Here is a 22,631-nt window from a genome sequence, read left to right as displayed (position 1 = left end):
AGGCCTTCAGTGCTGAGGTACAAGATCAGCAGGTACACCAAGTGATGATTCAGGTCAGTTCCAGGACATTAGGAGCTTCCAGGGCTGGAAACAGATCGATGCCTCAGAACCCCAGCCTCTGCTGGATCCCCACATGTGGAGCTCACTTCAGTGCTGGGCCAGCACCAGGATTTGGCTCTCTGACAGGACAATTTGGATCTAGAAAATTTCCAGTGGTTTAATTGAGTCTGGAAACCAAAGACTCATTTAGGGACCGAACCAGAAGCCTGGTCCCCAGATTGACCAGACTTTCCTTCCAGGGCCTAGAAAAGGGGAGTGCGAGAGGTCGTATAGACCCACCTTAAAGGGCAACAAGAAAAGCAGCCATAATCACGCAGGGCGCCTGTTGTTTCCTTCGTGAACCAAAGGGCCTTACGAATTCCCATTGCTAGTAGCTGGGGACCTACTTGAGAAGGGCTGTGGGTAATACCGTAGCAGCCAGCCAGCTGGAGAGGCAAAAATAGACCCACAGGCCAGCAAACAGGATGTCTTCCTGCCTTTCTGGGGCACAGCGGAAGGTGGGGGGGGGCAGGGGAAGACAGGCTAAGGGGGCAGAGATAAACAACTGCTTCCTCGCAGGCCTGAGGCCTTAAGGGGGTCCCTGCCCACGGCCAAGGCAGGGAGGGTGTGGGTGGAACCTTTCCTGAAGCTGCTGGGAAGGCAAAGCCAGGAGACCGGGGCTGGGTGGACAGCAGCTGGGCCTCTTAACCACACTCCAGTTCCCTCACCTGGAAGTGGAAGATCCCCGCGTAGTTTTCGGTGAAACTCTGATCGTGGGGTATGACTCGGAAAAGCAGGCGCTCGTTCAGGGTCAGGCAAGCAATGGCTGCGAGAAACCAGCAGTCCCCTGCAGGCAAGTACAGGGCAGGGGTTACGTCCGGGGAGGAAAAAGGCCCCATCCCAGCTGACCCTTCTGCTGAACGAGTTCACTTAGTGTTCACTGTCCTATTTCCAGAGGTGTTGACCCAGAGCAGTTTGCTAGCGGTCCCTCGGCAATGCGGTCAGGGTAACCTACTCCCTTCTGACCGGTTTTCCTGAAGGCTGTAGGCAATTTTTCCATCTGTAATATAAGCTCACTTCCTTTTGGGGCCTCAAGGAAGACAGAGCAGTAGGTCAACACAGGTCAACATTGGGTCATTCCTCCTAACACCCGTATGAAATCTGCACTGCCCAGACCTTTGCAACGTGAGTGCATTTCTCCCCTTCGGGGGAGGCTGAGCATCTGAGAGCCATTGGCCAAGCCCATTGGTACTGGAAGGAAAGTCGGTTAGGCAGCTGCCCTGCAACCACTTTACAGGGGGCATGAAGACATTGCTCACAATGGAATGAGGTGGGGATATTTTCTTATTCCCTGAACTTCCTTTCTGGCAGAGCATGGTGTGTAGTCATTTTGCTGTGTGTGTGTGTGTGTGTGTGTGTGTGTGTGTGTGTGTGTGTGTGAGAGAGAGAGAGAGAGAGAGAGAGAGAATGCCTAGGGGGCATGCCTGGTACACTCGCAGTCACAGAGCTGCCCTCTAAGGAGGATGGGTTTGTTTGGATGTGCAGATGTGATGGCATCCTTGAGCCTGCATAGGGAAGACTAAGAGTGGCCAGCAGCCCTCCCCGCCGCCATCTCTCCCCGCCCCCGGAAGAAGCAAGCCTCTCCTTTGAAACAGTTTCTGTTAGAAGGTCCAGATTATGAGCTTGCCCAGGGCTCTGTAGGCAGCCTTCCCCCGGGTGCAGGAACCCAGATACTGAAAACCTCCTCAGCCTCTCTTTCTGGGGCCAAATAAGCCAAGTTCATTTCACTGGGTTTGGATGCTCTTTCCCCGCAAGTTTTAAACTATGCCTGTTGATGTTCTCTCGAACTTTGCTTCGCAGAGCTTTCCCGCAGTCCACACCGGAGAGAATACTTCCTGAGAGGAAGGTCTGGTGGAAGAGCCAAGCTGACCACCCAGACAGAACACTGGACGTGAATCCCATGGCAACTGCCATCTTTGTGGAAAGACTCCTTTCATGTGGAGTGACGCTGGGGCATTGTCAACAAGAGAGTGAGTTACAAGTGCACTTTCCATGTGCATACAGATTCCATATAGATTCCAGGGACGTGCTTGGTGCGCAGAGTTTCAGAGCTCTCTTTTAAGGGAGTGGGTACAGTTAAAAGCAAGGCTTTTATCTTGCGGAGTGGGGTGCGCAAGTGTCCTTGAGACTTTAGGGAGGATGCTGCAGAACGAGGCATAGCTCCCGTGACAGGAGGCAAAGAACTGATGAGAGATGTGGGAGGAACAGAAAGTAAATGAAGCCATCACCAGCACATACATACATGGGCATGAAGTAGTGTTAGAAAAGCCTCCTCCCCAAAACGCATTAAGACCAAAACCAGATTATTGACCCTTTACTTCCCGTAAAGGGACCACACCTTTTAATCACCCCTTGATTGTTTGGCTGGATATGATCTCAGGGGACTTGCCTACCTAGATCTCCTTGACAGATGTCCGTTCTGTTGGCTCCACCGATGATAAATCGGGGATTCTCACAAATTTCCTGTGAAACAGAAAGGAAATAATGACAGTAGTGGGAGCTATTGTTTATTGAGGCTCCTTATGTAATGTTGTGCTGACATCCCACATCAGGAGCGTTGTACACACCGCTCAGTTAAGCCCCCAAAACAGGCTGTGAATTGGATACTATCATTCTTATTTTTCAGACAAGGAAACCAGGGCTCAGAGAGGTTAAGGAATTTACCCAAGGACACACAGCTAATAAGTGGTGGAAGCCAGAAACATGCCTCCTTTTCCCATTGTTCTACATTGTTCCCACACACGGACATACTATCTATGTAAGGATATACCTTGAGAGTTAGGGCAATGTCATTACTGTCATATCTTTGGCAAGGGACAACGGCAAGCATGGCTGTTTTTTTTTTCTATGCCGGGAAAATAAGTGCAGGAAGGAAAATAAAGATCTTTCTTGCCAAGATGTGGTAACATAGATATTTAGAGTCAGCAGGGTCTGTAGCACTTGAGAGCTGGGGAGAGCAGAGAGGAAATTTGATGTGGGCCCTGCAGGCCCCCTGGTCAGTTGAAGGTACATTTTTTTTTTTAAGTAGGCGCCACACCCAGTATGGCACCCAACTCGGGGCTTGAACTCACGACTCTAAGAGATCAAGACCTGAGCTGAGAGCTGAGATCAGGGAGCCCCAGGGCACATTTATTTCCTCAAGCTAACCCAGTACGCAACCGCCCCGGCCGGCAGTTTTCAGCTACTACAGATTATGTGCAGCCCAACAGCGGCCAACAGAGGGCGCTCTTGTTTTTTCTTTCTATGACTTACGCTTTGTTTTTTAACTCCGAAAATTTTGAAATAATTGTAGATTCTTTGTTTTGGTTTTAACACCGTTCCTCAGAGCTTGAAGAAGGCTTGCTATCCCTGTGACCCAGCCCTCTCTCTCGCTCTGTATCTCCTTGTGCGTGTGCGCGTGTCTCTCTCCCCACGCCAGCCCCCATGACAACTCCATATACCCGTGTGAGTAGGAGCTCCCTGCGCTCGGGGATCGCTCCCTCCTACTGGATGCAAAGTCTTGCTTAGGTCACACCGTATGCACCTCTTGTCTGAAACTCTTAATGCAATGGAAGGATAAACCCCAATCAAGAATTCATAAAAAGGTTACCTCTAGGGGGAGGGAGGGAATAACGTGGTGGGAATAGGGATGGAAGTAAAACTGAATATAAGTGAAAAGAGTTTTGACTTAGGAACCAAGTAAATTTGTACATAATTAAAAGCCAAGCGGTGCCTGGCTGGCTCAGTCCCTAGAGTGTTGCTCCTCTTGATTTCAGGGTCATGAGTTCAAGCCCCATGTTGGGCATGGAGCCCTACTTAAAAAAACTTTTTTCTTAAAGCCAAAATTAAAGGAAAGACAATTTTTTTAAAAAAAAGATTTTATTTATTTATTTGACAGAGAGACACAGCGAGAGAGGGAACACAAGCAGGGGGAGTGGGGCGGGAGAAGCAGGCTTCCCGCTGAGCAGGGCGCCCGATGCGAGTCTCAGTTCCAGGACCCTGGGACCATGACCTGAGCCGAAGGCAGACGCTTAACGACTGAGCCACCCAGGCGCCCCAAGAAAGACAATTTTTAAAAAAACAGTTTGTAAAAGCTGAAAGCAAATTGAAGCAAAGGAGCTTAACTGCGTATCAAGTTGGTGACATGACCACACACATAAAAAGAATTATTTCAAGTGACTTAAAATGTAATATTTTGACTCTTTATTCCTTTTGGGATATATCCTAAGGTCAAAAACCCAAATCATAAAGAAATATGAATCATAAATAATAATAATGTCACTATTTCAAAAGTTTGACCTGTATGCTATATGATAAATAAGAACTTATATTAATGTCATTAGGTACCAAGATTTTTTTTACCATAAGAGAAAATATGTAATATTATAAAATCAAATGATTTAAGTAACAACTCTGCAATGTTAGGGTTGAATTAGATATATAAACATAACTCATGATTTATTTTTTTCCTAAGAAAATATTTCCTATCTCTCTGCATTGAAAACAACTAAACAACCCCCACCAAAAAAATCCCCCCAAAAAACTAGAAGCAGTAACAATCTGGTAATAAAGAGAACATCAACATCCAGATTGTGTTGTGTGTGGGTTTTTTTTTTAAGATTTTATTATTATTTTTTAAGTAGGCTCCTTGCCCAATATGGGGATAGAGCCCACAACCCCGAGATCAAGAGTCACATGCTCTACTGACTGAGCCAGCCAGGCGCCCCCAGATTGTGGTTTTTAAAAACCATTTCCCACAAAGGCAAGGTAAAACTCATTATTCCAGACCAAGACTCCTTCCTCTTTAATAAAATTTAAAAATTTTTTATTATTATTATTTTAGAGATTTTACTTATTTGAGTGAGAGAGAACAAGCAGCGAGGGAGGGGCCGAGGGAGAGGGAGGAGCAGACTCCCCGCTGAGCAGGGAGCCTGAGGCTGGGCTGGATCCCAGGACCCCAGGATCATGACCTGAGGCAGATACTTAACCAACTGACCCACCCAGGTGCTCCAAGACTCCTTCCTCTTAAAAAGAAGCCAAGTAAGGGATAGCGAACATGTTTTTTGGTCTCCCCAGTGTTTTGCTTCCTTGAAAAATCCCCTTCTCCCAGGGTTATAGCTCACCTTTTCACTGGGGAACAGCTCCACTGTCAAATCACACCCTTCTGGTGAGCTTCCCCCTTCACCCAGCTCTAGACATATAGTAGGGGCAACTAGTGAGTGAGAGTGATTGGTTCAGGGATGGGCACATGACCAAATCTGGGTCAATGAGGTATCCACTAAGACTTTTGTTGTAACTATTGAGAAAAAATATATATAATTGGCCCTTGATCTACACTGGGATTGGAGGCATCGACCCCTGCACAATCAAAAATCCACATATCACTTTTGACTCCCTAAAAGCTTAATACCAGTAGCCTACTCTTGACTGGAAGGCTTATTATAAAATCAAAATCAAATGATTTTATAACTGTTTATGACTAAACAGTCGCTTAACACATATTTTGTATGTTATATGTATCCTATGCTGTATTCTTACAATAACATTAGCTGGGGAGAAGAAAATATTATTAAGAAAATCATAAGGGAGGGCGCCTGGGTGGCTCAGTTGGTTAAGCGACTGCCTTCAGCTCAGGTCATGATCCTGGAGTCCCGGGATCGAGTCCCACATCGGGCTCCCTGCTCAGCGGGGAGTCTGCTTCTCCCTCTGACCCTCTTCCCTCTCGTGCTCTCTATCTCTCATTCTCTCTCTCAAATAAATAAATAAAATCTTTAAAAAAAAAAAAAGAAAATCATAAGGGAGAGAAAATACATTTACAGTACTATACTGGATTTATAAAAAAAAAAATCCACGTATAAAGTGGACCCAGGCAGCTTACACGAGAGTCCACTGTACATTCTTCTGCTATGGTTGCTAAACTGGTAGAAGGTCAGCCTGAGGCTGCCAGTGACACCTTTGCCCCTTGCGAAGTTAGTCTGCTTGAGACTAAAGCCAACTCAGAGGAAACAGATGGGGCTGGGGGGAGGGAAAGGAGGTGGGGACAGATAGAGAAACAGATGATAGGTCTATAGATAGATGCTATTAGGGGCTGTGTCTTGATGACAAGGTTTGAGGGCTGGATTTAGGTGTGTCTGAATCCAACATCACCCTTGAACATTCAAATTCTATGAGGGGTTTTTTTTTTTTTTTTGGTTTAAGCTAATTTGAGTTGGGCCTCTCCTACTTGCCCACTGAAACCCTTGACTACTGGATGTTCTGCCCCTGCTATAAGGAATACATTATATAGTGACTCAAATACCCAACTTGTAGCTACAGTTTTTAGTTGTTGCAGGTCTAGCTTCTCCTTGGGATATGCATTCAGAGGCACACTTCATCATCCTCCTGCCCACCAGTTCCAGGCCTGGCTACGCGGAAAGGCAGCAGCAACTACTCTGATATCTCGTCCATCTATTTGGAGGTCCAGGTATTGGAATGGAGTTAGGTTTTTTGCAGTAGTAGATTCCCCAATATACCACATTTACCTTCAACACCACCTTAGCTACAGTTCACCAAACATTAATTGAGCCCCCAAGTATGTACAGAGCTAGGGGAATTAAGGATACAATAAAAATGGGAAATCATCCCTGCCTGCCCTCCAGGAAACCCACAACCTAGAGGCTCTTAACTGTTTGTCCTCGTAAAAGATGTCTGTTTGGTGAGGATCAGTTACCAAGCTTATTGAAGGTTAATTCATAAACAAGCACTGATTTGCCTAGATACCCCCGCCCTACCACCCACTTTTCCCTCTCTCCTTACTTAAAAACACTATGTAAATACCCCGTAGAGGGTCTGAGACCTGTTTATGTTGGCTAATATGAACAAAGGGTAAATGGTCCCAGCTCTGTCATTTTAACTTGGGGACCTAAGATTTCTAGCTCTTCCTTTGGCTATAATTTAGCCTGGAGACTGGATCTGTCAATGATGGAGTCCCAGCAATGAGCAACAGATAACCATTTCCTCAGTTCTTGGGTACCATGGTTTGCACAGTGACTCCAAACTTTTATTGTTTACCTCCATCAGTAAAATATGTTGAACATGCAACCCTATGTAAATATTCTTATTGGTTTTAAATTGTATATGTGTATATTGATTGTCCTAACATATACTGTGCATTATAAAATCATAGAAACATACACTTAAAAGGATGGGCTAAAGTAGATATATGTGGAGGACTTCTGGTTCAGTTCCAACATGTGAAGAGCTTGAAAGTCATCACCCTTGTCCTTACCACAAGAAAAAGCTGAACAAACTGAAAATCAGCATCTTTGCTTGGACCCATTAGAGAACTGAGGTTGCAGGGCAATCCACCACCCTGAAATATGGACACAAGTGAAACTAGAGAGTTACAGCCGAGATGTGCTTATCTAGAACAGAAGCTGCCAAGGCCATGAAGTGGTGGGAACACTTAACTGGTAATTTTGATGAATTTCTGGAGGTTGAGTGTAGACTAGCATGAGAGTAAGAAACTTCTGGAGGCCACAGTCTTGGGATGATCCTCCCCCACTCCCACACATACTGTCATGGATTTTACCTCCAAAAATCCCACCAAGTTCTCATGGTGAAGGTCTAAGAGAGATCCCCCTCTTTTCCAGTACCTAAGTTGGGGGAAGGGCACTGTGCCCCTTTCAGCCCCCTCCAACCTTCCTTTCTCACCTAAGAAGGGGAAAAAACGCTATACCAATGGGGAAATGTGTATGAAGGTCACATAGGCCCATTAAAAGATGGAGATTTAGTCATTAGGTTATGGAACACTTCCCTTCCCACCTTAACACCCCATCAACAGGGCTTCAGTGTAATAACAGCCACTTAGAGCCAAAGAGCTTCTAGGTGCAAACCCTGAGAAGGAGTACTTAGGAAAGTCCAAAGGCAAGAGGAGGGTGGGGTGAGGGGCAAAACAAAAATACTAGAAGAATTTGAAGGCTCTGGCCCCTGCAGCTACAAGAGATATTAAACACTGCACAACTCCCAGTCAGCCTAACATAAATCCTCATGGCAAAGGCTTATCCATCTCACTTCTTATTACTGAAAACAACATGTCTGGCTTTCAGCAAAAACTACAAAGGATGCCAAAAGGCAAACAAAAATAGTGTGAAGAGAGCAAGCAGAACTAGTTTCAGATATGACACAGATGTCAAAATTATCAGGCAGGAATCGTTATTATTATAATAACCATGATGAGTACGTCAAGGAGTCTAATGGAAAAAGTAGATAATGTGCAAGAAAAGATGGGTAATATAAGCAGGGAGATGGAAACACTAAGAACGAATCAAAAGGAAATGATGTAAATAAAAAACACTGTAACATATATTTGATGGGCTCATCCACAAACTGGATAAAGACAAGGGGAAAAAGCAATGAGACTGAAGGTGAGACAAGAGGAACTTCCCAAAGTGAAATGCAAAGGGAAAAATAATGAAAAAACAAAACAAACCCAAAGCCAAAAAAACCAGAGCAGAACATCCAAAAACTGTGGAATAATTTCAAAAGGTGAAACACAGGCATAACCAGAATACCAGAGGAAAAGAAAGAGAAAACAGAGAAGAAATACCTGAAGTAACAATGGTCAAGAACTTTGCAAAATTCATGACAGATACCAAACCACAGATCCAGGAAGCTCAAAGAACACCAAATGGCGTAAGTACCAGCAAAATACAATGACACAAAACCATACTTAGGCATATCGTGTTCAAACTGCAGATAACCAGAGACAAAAAAAATGTTGAAAGAAGCCAAGAGGGGACAAATACCTTTCCTTTAGAGAAACAAAGATAATAATTACAGCAGACTTCTCTTCAGAAGCCATGTAAGCGAGAAAGACTGGATTGAAATTAATTAATTATTAAAAACTAATAAATAATTATTAAGTAGGCTCCATGCTGGGGCTTGAACTCATGACCCTGAGATTAAGACCTGAGTTGAGATCAAGAATTGGATCCTTAACTGACTGAGCCACCCAGGTGCCCCTGGATTGAAATATTTAAACTGATGAAAGAAAAACCCACCAAACTCGAATTCTATCTGCAAGAAATTATCTTTCAAAACTGAACGAGAGGGGCGCCTGGGTGGCTCAATCATTAAGTGTCTGCCTTCAGCTCAGGTCATGATCCCAGGGTCCTGGGACCAAGCCCCACATCGGGCTCCCTGCTCCTTGGGAAGCCTGCTTCTCCCTCTCCCACTCCCCCTACTTGTGTTCCCTCTCTCGCTGTGTCTCTCTCTGTCAAATAAATAAATAAAATCTTAAACAAAACAAAACAAAACTGAATGAGAAATAAAGACTTTCTCAGGCAAGTAAAACCACAGAGAATTTATTGCCCGCAGACTTGCCTTGCAAGACACGTTAAGAGAAGTGCTTCAGGGAGAAGGAAAATGGTAAGAGGTCAGAAACCTGGACCTACATAAAGAAAGGAAGAGCTTCAGAGAAGGAATAAAGGAAGGTAGAATAAAACTTGGATTTTTCTTATTCTTAATCTAAAGATAACTTTATTTAAAGTAATAATAATAACAAATGTGTTGAGTAATGCGCTTATGCACAGGGGAAATGAATGAAGGGAAACCAGGGAGGAACTGGGCATTTCCTATTATAAAGTGTTAGACTGCATATATAATGGCATAGTGTTATTTGAAGGTGGAATTAGATTAGTTGTAAATGTATATTGGAAACTGTAGCATAACCATTAACATTAAAACAAATATAATTGGTACACACTTAAGAGAGGAGATAAAATGGAATCATAAAGAATATTAAATTACTAGAAAAGGCAGAAGGGGGAGAGGAGAAGCAAAGAACAATTGTTAACAAGCAGAAAACAGTTATAAACAGGGTGGATAGGAATCTAGCCGCATCATAATAACTTAAACGGGAATGGTCTAAATACGCCAATGAAAAGATAGAGATTGTGAGCGTGGATAAAAAAGGAGACCCGTCTATATGTTGTCTACAAGAAACTCCCTTGAAACATAAAGACTCGGGTAGCTAGAGAAGGATATGCCATGCTAGCACTAATCAGAGGGAAGCTGAAGTAGTTGTATTAATTTCAGACGAAGCCGACTTCATAACAAAGAATATTAGGGATAAAGAGTTGCATCACATAATGATAAAGGAGGCAGTTCTCCGAGAAAACACATAATCCTAAATGTGGATGCACCATATTGCATTGTAAGAAGCCTGGCTGGTCAGCACGGACCTTTCTGTTTAAACAGAAGCGGCGCATCCCTAATGAGCCAGCCTTAGGCGCAAGGTTCCCAAGGCGTCTCCAGCCTCCCACAGCCGCTGTTTCTTAACTGTTCACCACCTTTCGTGGAACTCTCCTTGCAACTGTGAGCCTCAGGGCTCTTAGCCACTCCACTTTCCCATCCCCAGAATACCTGCCCTCAAGAAGACTTGATCATCAATTATGCCTTACTATTTTACTACGAATTGAAGCCAGCGCATTAGCTCTCTTAAAAACATTTACAGGCTCAGAGACCTCTAAAGGGTTATAATAACCTCTAGTTCAGGAATAGAAAATAACATATCCGGTTTCTGGGGGCACATGGGTCAGAGAACCTTGATAAGCCACTTGCTCAGGTCGTGGATTCTCAGCTTCAAGGCTCTGGACCACCTGACATCCTGTCCCCAAGAACTGAGTCCTGAAGCCCCGTCCGTCCCTCCCATCCCTACCTTCGGCCTTTTCCATGTGATGGCCTTCATCTTGGTTTTCTGGCTCAGCTCATGGGAGCCCAGGGCCTGAACACCTGCTGGGAACACACGGTCTTCAAAGAGGCACTTCTGAGCTAGGCACCGTCGTCTGAGAACAACAAAATCCTGCCCCTCAAACTTGAGGGGCTGTGTGACGGTGCCCTCTCCATTTCTCCTGTCCCGCTCCCTGATCACGCGGTCACAGAAGAATCCTGGCAGCAGGTAGGGCATGGTGACCGCTCAGGGAGAGGAGCTGGGCCTTCACTGCGGCCTCTCTCCCCCTGCGCCCTCAGTCCAGGCCTAATCCTCCCGTGAATGGGCCGGAGCCTATATAGCTCCTCCACCCTCAGCAGCGCGATGCAAATGAACACAGCCCAGAGAAAGGCCGTGGTCAGAGTCAGCAGCTTTGGCTGGAGGCCCCTGAGCCCACGGTCAAGGGGCAGCACCATGCCAGCCAGAGAGCGAGCCAGCAAGGGGAGCGAGAGAGCCAGGGACAGCTCCAGGACAGGCCACGATGGCTTGGAGACCCTTAGGGTACTTCCATCGGCCTTGCTGGGATTCTTTCTTTAAAAAGAAAAAATATAGTTACTGAGAGGCTTACCCTGCCTCAGCAAAAGGCATTCATGCCTTTGACACTGGCGGCCAGTGGGATACAGCATGGGGCCTTCGAAACATGCTGTATACACTAATCCTATACAGGCTGCTGAATGCATAGAAGGAATCTGCTCCAAGCCATTGTCTGAGGTTAATGAAGCCTTCATTCTCCTGATGTCCCTGCCCCATCCCCCCAAAGACCCTGACTGGCCATTCAGGGACTCTAATCTGTGGAGGGTGGGTAACGCAACCTCAAACGCAAGTCCCGGTTAGAGTAGGCCCTGTGGCAACAGACAGACTTCCACGGTTACAAATTCAGGAACTTTGAGGCAGAGAACGTGGGTGGGGAAGGAAGGATACATGTGTGTCAGAATTACATCCACAAGAAAGCCCAGCTTTTTCAAAGTTTCACCATGCTTCGATGGACAACTCGAATTCGAGAGCTGGGAGCCGATGCAGGTGGAGCCCGGGGCCTGGCAGCCTGCCCCCTCGGGGGATGCTGCCCCTGTCCAGTCACTGACTCCTGCCGGCCTGCACCTACTCTGGGCTCCTCCGAGTGTGCCCTTTGGACGACCCGCATCAGAATCACCTGGGATGCCAGTTTAAAAAGCAGATTCCCAGGATTCACCCTAGACCTAAGAATTCACATATTCTTGGTAGGGGTCTGGGACTCTTCAGTTTAAAGAAGCATCCCAGGAGATTCTTATGTCCACTGGGGTTTGAATCCATGGCATTAGCATTGCAGAGTACCGTAATAGCTCAATATAATTTTTGAGGCCAGTTCTTTTAAGAAATAAGTATATTTTTATTACATTTATACATGAGCAAAGTTTTAAAAAAATCAAACAATACAAAAGGTACATAGAGGAATAGCAGTCTCTTGCCCGGCAAATCCCTCTCCTCAGACACAGCTACTTTTAATTCTTTTTTCTTAAAGATTTTATGTATTTATTTGTTTATTTATTTAGAGAGTGAGTGGGGGGAGGGGCAGAGGGAGAGGGAGTGAGAGAATCTTAAGCAGACTCTGTGCTGAGTGTGGAGCCCGACTTGGGCCTTGATCTCATGACCCAGAGCCGAAATCAAGCGTCAGACGCTTAACCGACTGAGCCACCCAGGCGCCCCTAAATAATATCTTTCTATTATTAGTTTTTGATTTATTATTATTATTTTTTAAGAGTCCAGTCTTTTATCATGGATCTCTCTTTACTTTTTTTTGTTAAGATTTATTCATTTATTTGAGAGAGAGAGCACAGTGGGGAGGGGCTGAGGGAGACGGAAAGAGAGTCCCAAGCAGAATCCATGCTGAGTGCAGAGCCCGACATGGGGCTGGATCTCAGGACCGTGAAATCACAGCCTGAGCTGAAACCAAGAGTTGGAGACTCAACTGACTGAGCCACCCAGGTGGCCCTAATTTATTATTTTTATTATTTTTTAAAGATTTATTTATTTGACAGAGAGAGACACAGCGAGAGAGGGAACACAAGCAGGGGGAGTGGGAGAGGGAGAAGCAGGCCTCCCGCCGAGCAGGGAGCCCGATGTGGGGCTCGATCCCAGGACCCTGGGATCATGACCTAAGCCGAAGGCAGACACTCAACGAATGAGCCACCCAGGCGCCCCTTTAATTTATTATTTTTAGAAAGTATCAGCAGAGTTCCTATTTTGACAAATGAGATTTAGACTTCTCACATTATGCTTTGCCCACCATCTTCCCCAAATAGTTATGTCACAAATTTTGGTAAAATTAAAATTCTGAATTTACTTGAGTATGATTAGGTGAATATTGTTCACTTCTTAGCTAAGTGTTATGCTGTACAGTCCTTTCTGTAGAAATGTTTCTTTTCTCTTATTCTTTATAATTTTCTGATTTTCTATGTATCTATCAATACTTTTCCTCAGTAGCAGTTTCTCCAAATACTTAAACTCATCAGATAACCTAGTGGTTCCTTTGCTCTCCCCACAAGGCCTTCCTTTGCAGCCTCATTCTCCTTACAGACTGGACTGGCTGCCCTCCAGGTTAGAAGCTGTGGCCTGGGACTGACTGTGCCTTTCTGGGTGGAATTCCATTTCCCAGATCTTAATTCTTCTTTCGTTTACTCCTTGACTGGACTGGCAAACAACTTGCAGCTTTGTAAGAAAGGGTGCGTGGGAGGTCAGTCCCCCTGAGTCCTTGCCCAGCTAACTCTGTTTTCAACTTTTGCCCATGATTGAGAATTTGGCTAGGTATTTTAAGTTGAAAAGCATTTTCCTTCAGAAATTTTAAGTCATGGTTTCATTGCTTCTAGCATCTGGTATTGTTGAGAAGTATGGTATAACTTGATGAACATTCCTTTGTGTGTGACCTCTTGTTTCCCTCTGAAAGCTTTTTGGGTTTTCTATCCTTCCCTCCTATTCCTCCCGTCCTCAATTCCAAAAGCCACATTTGTGTGCCTTGGTATGAGTTTATTTTTTTTAATTCTTTGCTGAGCACTTAGTGACTCCTTTCAATATAGAGATTTTGCCCTCAGTTCTGGGATATTCTTATATTATTTCTTTGACATCTCTCTCCCTTTCAATTATTTCCTTCCTTCCTCCCTTCCTTCCTTTTTCCCTTCTTTTTCTGAAACTTCTAAAAATCAGATGTTAAACCTCCTCTAGTTTTATTGTATTTTCCTATTTTTGTTTGTTCTACGTACTAGATTTCCTTGATTTTATATTTAACCCAGCTATTAAAAATTTAAATTTCTACTCTCATAGTTTTCTACTTTATATTATTTATATATTTATATTATGAAAAATTTCTGACTTACAGAAAAGTTTAAAGAATGGACATCCATAGAGCTTATGTCTTGATTCAACTATTGTTAACATTTTGCCATCTTTGTTTTACCTGTCTATATAGGTATATATAGATTTTATTTTTTTTGCTGAACCATTTGAATGAATGTTGACAGTATCATGACACTGCACACCTACATACTTAGAAGTATACTTGGGATACAGCAGGCATCTCCTAAGGACAAGGGCACTTTCCTACCTACTGTAATGCCCTTATCACTAAGAAAATTAACTATTATTCTTTAATGTTATCCAAGATCTATATCCATATGCTAATTTCTTCGGTTGTTCTCCAAATGTTTTTTATAGATGCTTTTTTAAAAAAAATTATTTATTTATTTCAGAGAGAGCAAGAGCACAGCGGGGGTGGGGGGAGGGGCAGAGGGAGAAGCAGGCTTCCTGCTGAGCAGGGAGCCCCACACAGGGCTCGATCCCAGGACCCTGGGATCATGACCTGAGCCGAAGGCAGACGCTTCACTGACTGAGCCACCCAGGCGCCCCATAGCTGCTTTTTTTGAACCAGAATCCAATTAAGTTTCACACATTGAAATTTAATAATTTAATAATTGGATTAGGTGATGTTGAAGTGAGCATTAGTGGATTAGAAGGGAGAGCAGAAGAAATCACCTAGAATATCACACAGAAAATCAAAGATATGGGAAATTTTTTAAAAAGAAAGAGAAAAACGGTTAAGAGATACTTGGGATAGAGCCAAGTAAGTTCAGCATATATCTAATTGGAGTTTCAGAAGAAGATAATAGAAAATATGAAAAGAATTAATATTCTAAGGCAATTTTTAGGATTGAGCAATGACTCCAATCCTCATATTCAGGAATTCCAGTGAATACTAAACAGGAAAGATATATAGAAATATATGTTGAGACAAATCATAGAGATATTGCAAATACCATAGAGAGGAGATCTTAAAAGCAGTCAGAGAGAAAAGGCAGATGGCCTATTAAGGGACACCAATTAGAATGACTCATTTTGGCAATAATGTAAGCCAGAAGATATTAATGAGGATCAACCTATTACTGATTACCCAGGAAAACTATGTCATGAGAGGAAATTTTATACAAATAAAAATTAAGAATGCTTACTACAAATAGACACTCACTAAAGAAACTTCTAAACAAGGTCCTTTAGGAAAAAGCAAAATTATTTTAGGAGGAAAAGTCTAAGACTCAAGAAGGAACAGTGAAAAAAGAAATTGGCGAATGTGTAAATCTGACCGAATATTGACTGTTTTAAAAACTGTAGTATTTTCTATTTTTTAAGGTTGTAAAATCAATATAGAACTAAAATTATGAGTACTTGGAGTCAAAGTGCCTTACGGTCCTCATACTGTTTATGAGGAAAATAAAGCTATTGATCAATTTCAGGCTTTGTCAAGATGAAATGTATGTTAATCATTTAGGGCAACCACTGAAAAAACAGAAATAGTCAATAACTTCCGAAATAGTGGAAAGAAAAAAAAATAAAACACTTTTTAAATTTTTTTTATGTGGGAGAGGGGCAGAGGGAGCAGGAGAGGGAGAATCTTAAGTGGGCTCCAGGCCCAGCACGGAGCCTGATGTGGGGCTTGATCTTATGACCCTGAGATCATGACCTGAGCTGAAATCAAGAGTTGGACACTTAACCAACTGAGCCACCCAGACGCCCTGAGAAAACAGTTTGATTACATTTTTGAAAAGGCAGAATGAGGAAAAAAGGAACATTTAAAAAGCAATATCAACAGAAAGGTTGTGGTTAATATGATAGAAATAAATCCAATATATTTTCATAAAATATATATATAATGTTATGTATATAATAAATGTTCATAATCAGTGTAAATTGACTAAAACCTTCAGTTAAAAGACAATGGTTTTCAGAATGGGTTTTTTTTTTTTTAAACTCTAAGCAGTTTATAAGAAACATACCCCAGACATGAGGACATAGAAATCTATAGCTAGTCTATCCAACAACGAAACACTAAGATTGAGCTCCCTTTAAAATTGGGAGCTGGACAGATTCTGTTATCTCCTTTATTATTAACATGATGCTGGAGGTTTTAGTGCAGTAAAACAGGAATTAGGTTGCTGAATACGGTTGTGCATAATGTACTGGGTGGTCCTGTCATTATTTACAAATGACCTTACTATCTATATAGAAACAGAACCTAAGACAAATAACTTGGGATCTACAGTTAAATTGTTAGAATTACTAAGTTTAGCAAATATATTGGATATAAAAGTCAAATGCATGCTTATGCCTGAGAAATTGAGTACAATTTTAAGAAAGGTGCCCTTCCTAAAAACAACAAAAACAAAAGGTGCCTAGGAAGAAATCTGACAAAGGATGTTCAAGACCTTTATGGAGAAAATTATCAAAGAACTTGATTAAAAGATACTAAAGGAGGGGTTCACGGGTGGCTCAGTCAGTTGAATGTCTATCTTTGGCTCGGGTCATGAACTTGGGGTCCTAGGATGGAGCCCTGCATCGGGCTCCCTGCTCAGTGGGGAGCCTGCTTCTCCCTCTCCCTCTGTCACTGCCCACCACTCATGCTCTGTCAAATAAATAAATAAAATCTTAAAAAAAAAAAGATACTAAAGGAGACTTGATTAAATGGAGAGATATCCCTTCTTCATGGATAGGAAGACTCAATATTGTCAAGACAGGCATTCTTCCCAGATTGATTCAATGCAATCTCAGTGAAAATCCCAAAAGGATTTTTTGGTGGAAATCAACATCCTGATTCTAAAATTTAAATGGAAAAGCAAAGAGCCAGATATAGTTAAAACAATACTGAAGAAGAAAAACAAGTTGGGAGTACTTGCTCTGCTGAATGTCAGGACTTGTCCTCACAAGGTGTGGAGTTGGCACAAAGATAGATCAATAAACACAAGTGGAACATGGTAGAGACTGCGGAAACAGAACCACACATTGGTAGACATTTGATCTGTTTAAAAAGTAACATTACAAAATAGTTGGAAAAACAACAAAATGTGATCCCAATCTTATATAAGAAAAATCATTTCTAGATGGATTATAGACCCAAATATAAAGGCAGAAAAATTAAGTTTCTAAATGATAATAAAGAAGAATGACTTTGGTTTGGGAAAAACTTTTTTTTTAATTTTAATTTTAATTTTTTTGAGAGAGAGAGAGCATGCATGAGAGCAGGGGTGGGAGGTGGAGGGTGGAGGGGGAGAGGCAGAGGGAGAGAGAGAATCTTAAGCAGGCTCCACACCCAGAGCGGAGCCCAATGTGGGGCTCGATCTCATGAACCTGAGATCATGACCTGAGCCAAAATTAAGAGTTGGAGGTTAACTGATGGAGCGACCCAGGTGCCCCTAAGGAAAACTTTCTTAACAGAACATAAAAAGCACTAACTATAAAGGAAAAAACTAGTAAATTAAGAATTAATTTAGAACTTTTAATTAAGAGATTTTAATTAAGAATTTTTAAATTTTTAAACTAAGAAAACCCTTAGGAGAGTGAAAAGGCAAGTCACAAAGTGGGAGAAAATATATTTTTTAAAGATTTTATTTATTTATTTGACAAAGAGAGCAAGGGAGAAGGAGGCTCCCCGCTGCTCAAGGAGCCCGATGTGGGGCTCGATCCCAGGACCCTGGGATCATGACCTGAGCTGAAGTAAGATACTTAAGCGACTGAGCCACCCAGGCGCCCCGAGAAGATATTTATAACACATCTAACCAAGAAAAAATCAGTATCCAAAGATGCCTACAATTCAAGTTGAACAAGACAAACTCAACAGAAAAACTAGCAAAGACAGGTATTTAATGGACAGCGAGGTAACAAATGGTCAAGAAATACATGAATGTATGAAAAGATGCTCTGCCTCATTCATAATCAGGGAAACGCATCTTTTCATACATTTCTTGGCTGTTTCTGTCCCTGCCCCTCCCATTTTCAGCATTTTACTGATGAGCTATTTCAGCTTCTTTGCTATGATGTCTAGATCTCTGTTCCTGTCAGTAGGAACTACTGTCTTGTGGAATATAAGGGGAGGCAGTCCTAATTATTTATTTATTTATCTATTTATTTTTTTTAAAGATTTTATTCATTTATTCATGAGAGACAGAGGGAGAGAGAGAGGGAGAAGCAGGCTACCCGCAAAGCGGGGAGCCCGATGCGGGGCTCGATCCCAGAACCCTGGGATCATGACCTGAGCTGAAGGCAGCCGCTTAACCGACGGAGCCACCCAGGCACCCCTGAATTTAGTTTTCTTAACCACTCTGCAGGATGCCCTCAGGTCTTCCTCTTTGTAGCCAGCCCAGTGATCCCACTTCTCTCTAAAACGTCTGACAGAAGGGGACACCCTCAAACAGATTGCAAGCAGCCCTCCTCCTGAGCTGGGTTCAGGAAAGATAAGTAATATCCCTGGGAGAAGAAGCTACGTAGCCAGCGACTGGGCTCCTAGCCCTGGGAACAGAGGGTTCACTGCACACAGCCCGGGTTTTCCTATAGTTTTCTCTTTTTTTTTTTTTTAAGATTTTATTTATTTATTTGACAGACAGAGACACAGCAAGAGCAGGAACACAAGCAGGGGGAGTGGGAGAGGGAGAAGCAGGCTTCCCGCGGAGCAGGGAACCCGATGCAGGGCTCGATCCCAGGACCCTGGGATCATGACCTGAGCCGAAGGCAGATGCTTAATGACTGAGCCACCCAGGTGCCCTATAAGGAATTTTTGAGAGCAGTTTTAATACTATCTTCCTGGTGTTCTGGGGAATATAATAAAATTCTAAGAGTTGTGATGGTGATTATTTAGACTTGGAGTTGGGGTGAAAATGGTAAAGCAAGTGTCAGCTTCTCTTTTTTTTGTTTTGGCTTTTTAAATTTTTATCTTAATTCCAGTTAACATCCAATGTAATATTAGTTTCAGGTGTACAATATAATGATTCAACAATTCCATACATCACCTGCTGCTCACCTCACAAGTGCCCCCCCTAATCCCCATCACCTATTTAACCCATCCCCCCACCCCCCTCCCCTCTGGTAACCACCAGTTTGTTTTCGATAATTAAGAATCTGTTTTTTAATTCGTCTTTCTCTTTTCCCCCATTTGCTGATTTGTTTCTCAAATTCCACATATGAGTGAAAACATATGGTATTTGTCTTTCTCTGACTTATTTCGTTTAGCATCATACCCTCTGGCTCTATCCATGTCGTTGCAAATTGCAAGCTTTCTTTTTTTATGGCTGAATAAGTCATATATATATATATATCCCACCCCTTCTTTATCCATTCATCTATGGATGGACACTTGGGCTGCTTCCATTTCTTGGCTATTGTAAATAATGCTGCTATAAACATAGGGGTGCATGTATCCCTTTGAATGAGTGTTTTTGTATTCTTTGGGTAAATATTCAGTAGTGCGATTGTTGGATCGTAGGGCAGTTCTATTTTTAACTTTTTGAGTAAGTGCCATACTGTTTTGCACAGCGGCTGCACCATGTGTCAGCTTCTCTTAAGCAGGGCACTCTCCAGGTGTTGGCTGGGGCTTCACAGTTCCTCAGAGATCTGGAACTCCCACCTCATAGCCTCTGAGAGGAGAAGCCTCCCCCCACCAGCATTCAGGGGGTTCCTGGCAGTTGCTTCTGTATGCCTCTCTCTTTCCCCACTACCATGCTTTCCACACTCTGGCCTCTGGGTGTGCTGGCTCATCCTGTCTGTGTAACTGAAGGCACTAACTTCCTCCTTTTACCAACAAGTTACTTTTTACTCACCCCAGGCATTTCACAAGTTTGTGAGTAAAGATGTTTTTGGGTGTTGGGGCGCCTGGGTGGCTCAGTAGGTTAAGCGTCTGCCTTCGGCTCAGGTCATGATCCCAGGGTCCTGGGGTCGAGCCCCGCATCGGGCTCCCTGCTCCGCGGGAAGCCTGCTGCTCCCTCTCCCCCTACCCCCGTTTGTGCTTTCTCACTTGCTCTCTTTCAAATAAATAAATAAAATCTTAAAAAAGATGCTTTGGGTGTGAGGTCAAGCGGAGGGATGTCACTGGGGTGTGTGGTCTCTTGCCCTGTGGCTTTTCCCCCACCCCACTTGGGTTTCTGTTCTGGCTCCTTCCCTCTTGTAAATAAACTAGCATTTCCCCCCCAACTAAACAACAATCATGTCCACCCCAGAGAGAAATTATTCTTTCTGTAATTATAAGAATCTTCCTAATTTTTCCTTACGAATTCTCCTCATGAAGAGAAAAGCTGGAGTTGGCCATGCTAAGGATTCACATTTTGTTAAGCACATTTGGCTAAGTGTCTGTAAAAAAATCAAAGATAATTTTGTAGTGGTAACAAGACCTGACCTGAAAAATGTAATGATTTATTATTATCACTATTTTAAAATTTTTATTTAAGTAATCTCTACACCCAACATGACCTGGGCCTCATGACCCCGAGATCAAGAGTCGCACACTCGTCCGATGGAGCCAGCCAGGTGCCCCTATTTATGACTATTATTTTTTATTGAAGTATAATTATCATACAGGGTTATATTAGTTTCAGGTGTACAACATTCAGGTGATTCAACAATTCTATACATTACTCAGTGCTCACCTCATTAAGTAGTCACCATCTGTCACCGAACAACATTATTACAATCTTATTGACTATATTCCCTAGGTTGTACTTTTCAGTTCCATGACTTATTTTATAACTGGAAGGTTTTACCTCTTAATCCCTTTTACCTATTTCACCCATCCCACAACCCACTTCCCTCCTGGTAACCACCAGTTTGTTCAATGTATTTAAGAGCCTTTTTGTTTGTGTGTTTCCTTTGTTTCTTTATTTGTTCATTTGTTTTGTTTCTTAGATTCCACATTTGAGGGAAATCATTTGGTATTTGTCTTTCTCTGTCTGACTTATTTCACTTAGCCTTATATTCTCTAGGTCCATCCATGTTGTTGCAAACGGCAAGATCTCATTCTTTTTTATGGCTGAGTAATATTCGAGTGTGTGTGTGTGGGGGGGCACTTGGGTTGCTTCCGTATCTTGGCTATTGTAAATAATACTGCAGTAAGCATAGGGGTGCATATGCTTTTTTGAATTAGTGTTTTTGTTTTCTTTGGGTAAATACCCAGGAGTGGAATTACTGGATCATAATGTATTTCTATTTTTAATTTTTTGAGGAACCTGTTTTCCACAGTGGCTGTACCAATTTACATTCTCACCAACAGTGCACAAGTGTTCCTTTTTCTCCACATCCTCACCACATTTTTACTTCTATGTCTTTTGGATTCTAGCCGTTCTAACAAAGTGCTATTTCATTGCTTCTGATTTGCATTTCCCTGATGAAATTGGGCAAGAGTAATCAGTTTCTCAGAGGCCCTGTTTCTCTTGTTTAGGGGTTTGTTATCAAGAAAATTTGGCTCAACCATTGGGAAGTGTTGTATGGTTTGTTTGCTTTCTGATTCTAGAAATAGATCACAGAAGGAAGGGCAAAAGGAATCAGTTTGGCCTGGAGACTCAATGCATGAACCTCCCTAGTAGAGGAGGAAAAGAATGAAGTAGCACTGGTGAGTGAGTGGGAAGAGATTATGGGTATGCCTAGACAGGGGGCCTGGCTGTCCCTTCTTTGAGGAGGGACAGGCTGAAAGTACAGCATCATCTTAACTAGAATTGTAGGTGGCTTGAATAATTCTCCCTTATCATCATCACCATCACCACCACCACCATCCAACTGAAATAAGTACTACTTGATCATGAAGAAATACTCAGATTGGCTTTCAGTGATTCTGTGCCTCACATAGTAAAAGCAGGAAGGGCCTCTCCTAGGACACTGTCTCCATTTCAGACTGCTCAAACCTGGTGAAGGTTACGACGTCTATGGAATGCATGGGAAACTGAGGTCTCCAAGAAGTGCTTTACACTTCAGAAAGTTCTGGAATCATTTCACTGTTCCAATGTCAATCAACTTGTGTAATCGCCCTTTCTGGACCTTTATCACTTCACCTGTACATGAAGGGGTGTTGGTTGTGGGGGCACAGTTTGAAACAGGTCTTCTGGTGCCCCCAACGTCACACTGAAAATGACAGTATACATTTTAGGACTGATGTAGTGCCTAGAGCATAATAGACCCTTACATTGTCCTTATTAATACGCAAGTGTAGCTTTTAAGACTAAAATCCACCAATGATTTCACTAAAAACGGCATTTGTAAGATTTTTTTTTCACTGCAGTAGTATTAGAAAAGTCTTTTAGGGGGTGCCTGGGCGGCTCAGTCGTTTAAGTGTCTAACTCTTGATCTCAAGCTCAGGTAGTGAGTTCAAGCCCTGAGTTGGTTTCCACGCTGGGCATGGAGCCTACTTAAAAAATAAATAAATAAATAAAAAGGCTTTTAGGAACACCCCTACCTCCTTGGAGTGCTGGGCTGCCCTTAGCTCTTAATGCTCAATGCCTTCAGCTGTGGGTTTTCATTCACCACCAGCAGC

At 42.9% G+C, this 22,631-nt stretch overlaps 1 protein-coding gene across 5 annotated transcripts in view; it reads right to left on the bottom strand.

Moving 5' to 3' along the window:
- CAPN3 (calpain 3) overlaps window positions 1-22,631 on the bottom strand; it is a 46,991-nt gene that overhangs the window by 21,923 nt on the left and 2,437 nt on the right. For 3 of the 5 annotated variants that reach the window (XM_027572315.2, XM_027572316.2, XM_027572318.2), the window contains exons 2-3: window positions 2,493-2,562; window positions 768-886 (exon numbers count right to left, since the gene is read on the bottom strand). In XM_027572315.2, coding sequence (XP_027428116.1) covers window positions 768-886; window positions 2,493-2,562 — 189 coding nt within the window. Of the gene's footprint in view, window positions 1-767; window positions 887-2,492; window positions 2,563-10,777; window positions 11,603-22,631 lie in introns of those variants that run through there. The other 2 variants (XM_027572317.2, XM_027572319.2) reach the window with 2 other exon arrangements.

Source organism: Zalophus californianus, chromosome 6, assembly GCF_009762305.2.
Source record: "Zalophus californianus isolate mZalCal1 chromosome 6, mZalCal1.pri.v2, whole genome shotgun sequence".
Lineage (NCBI taxonomy): Eukaryota > Metazoa > Chordata > Mammalia > Carnivora > Otariidae > Zalophus > Zalophus californianus.
This window is presented reverse-complemented; position numbering and strand designations above follow the sequence as displayed.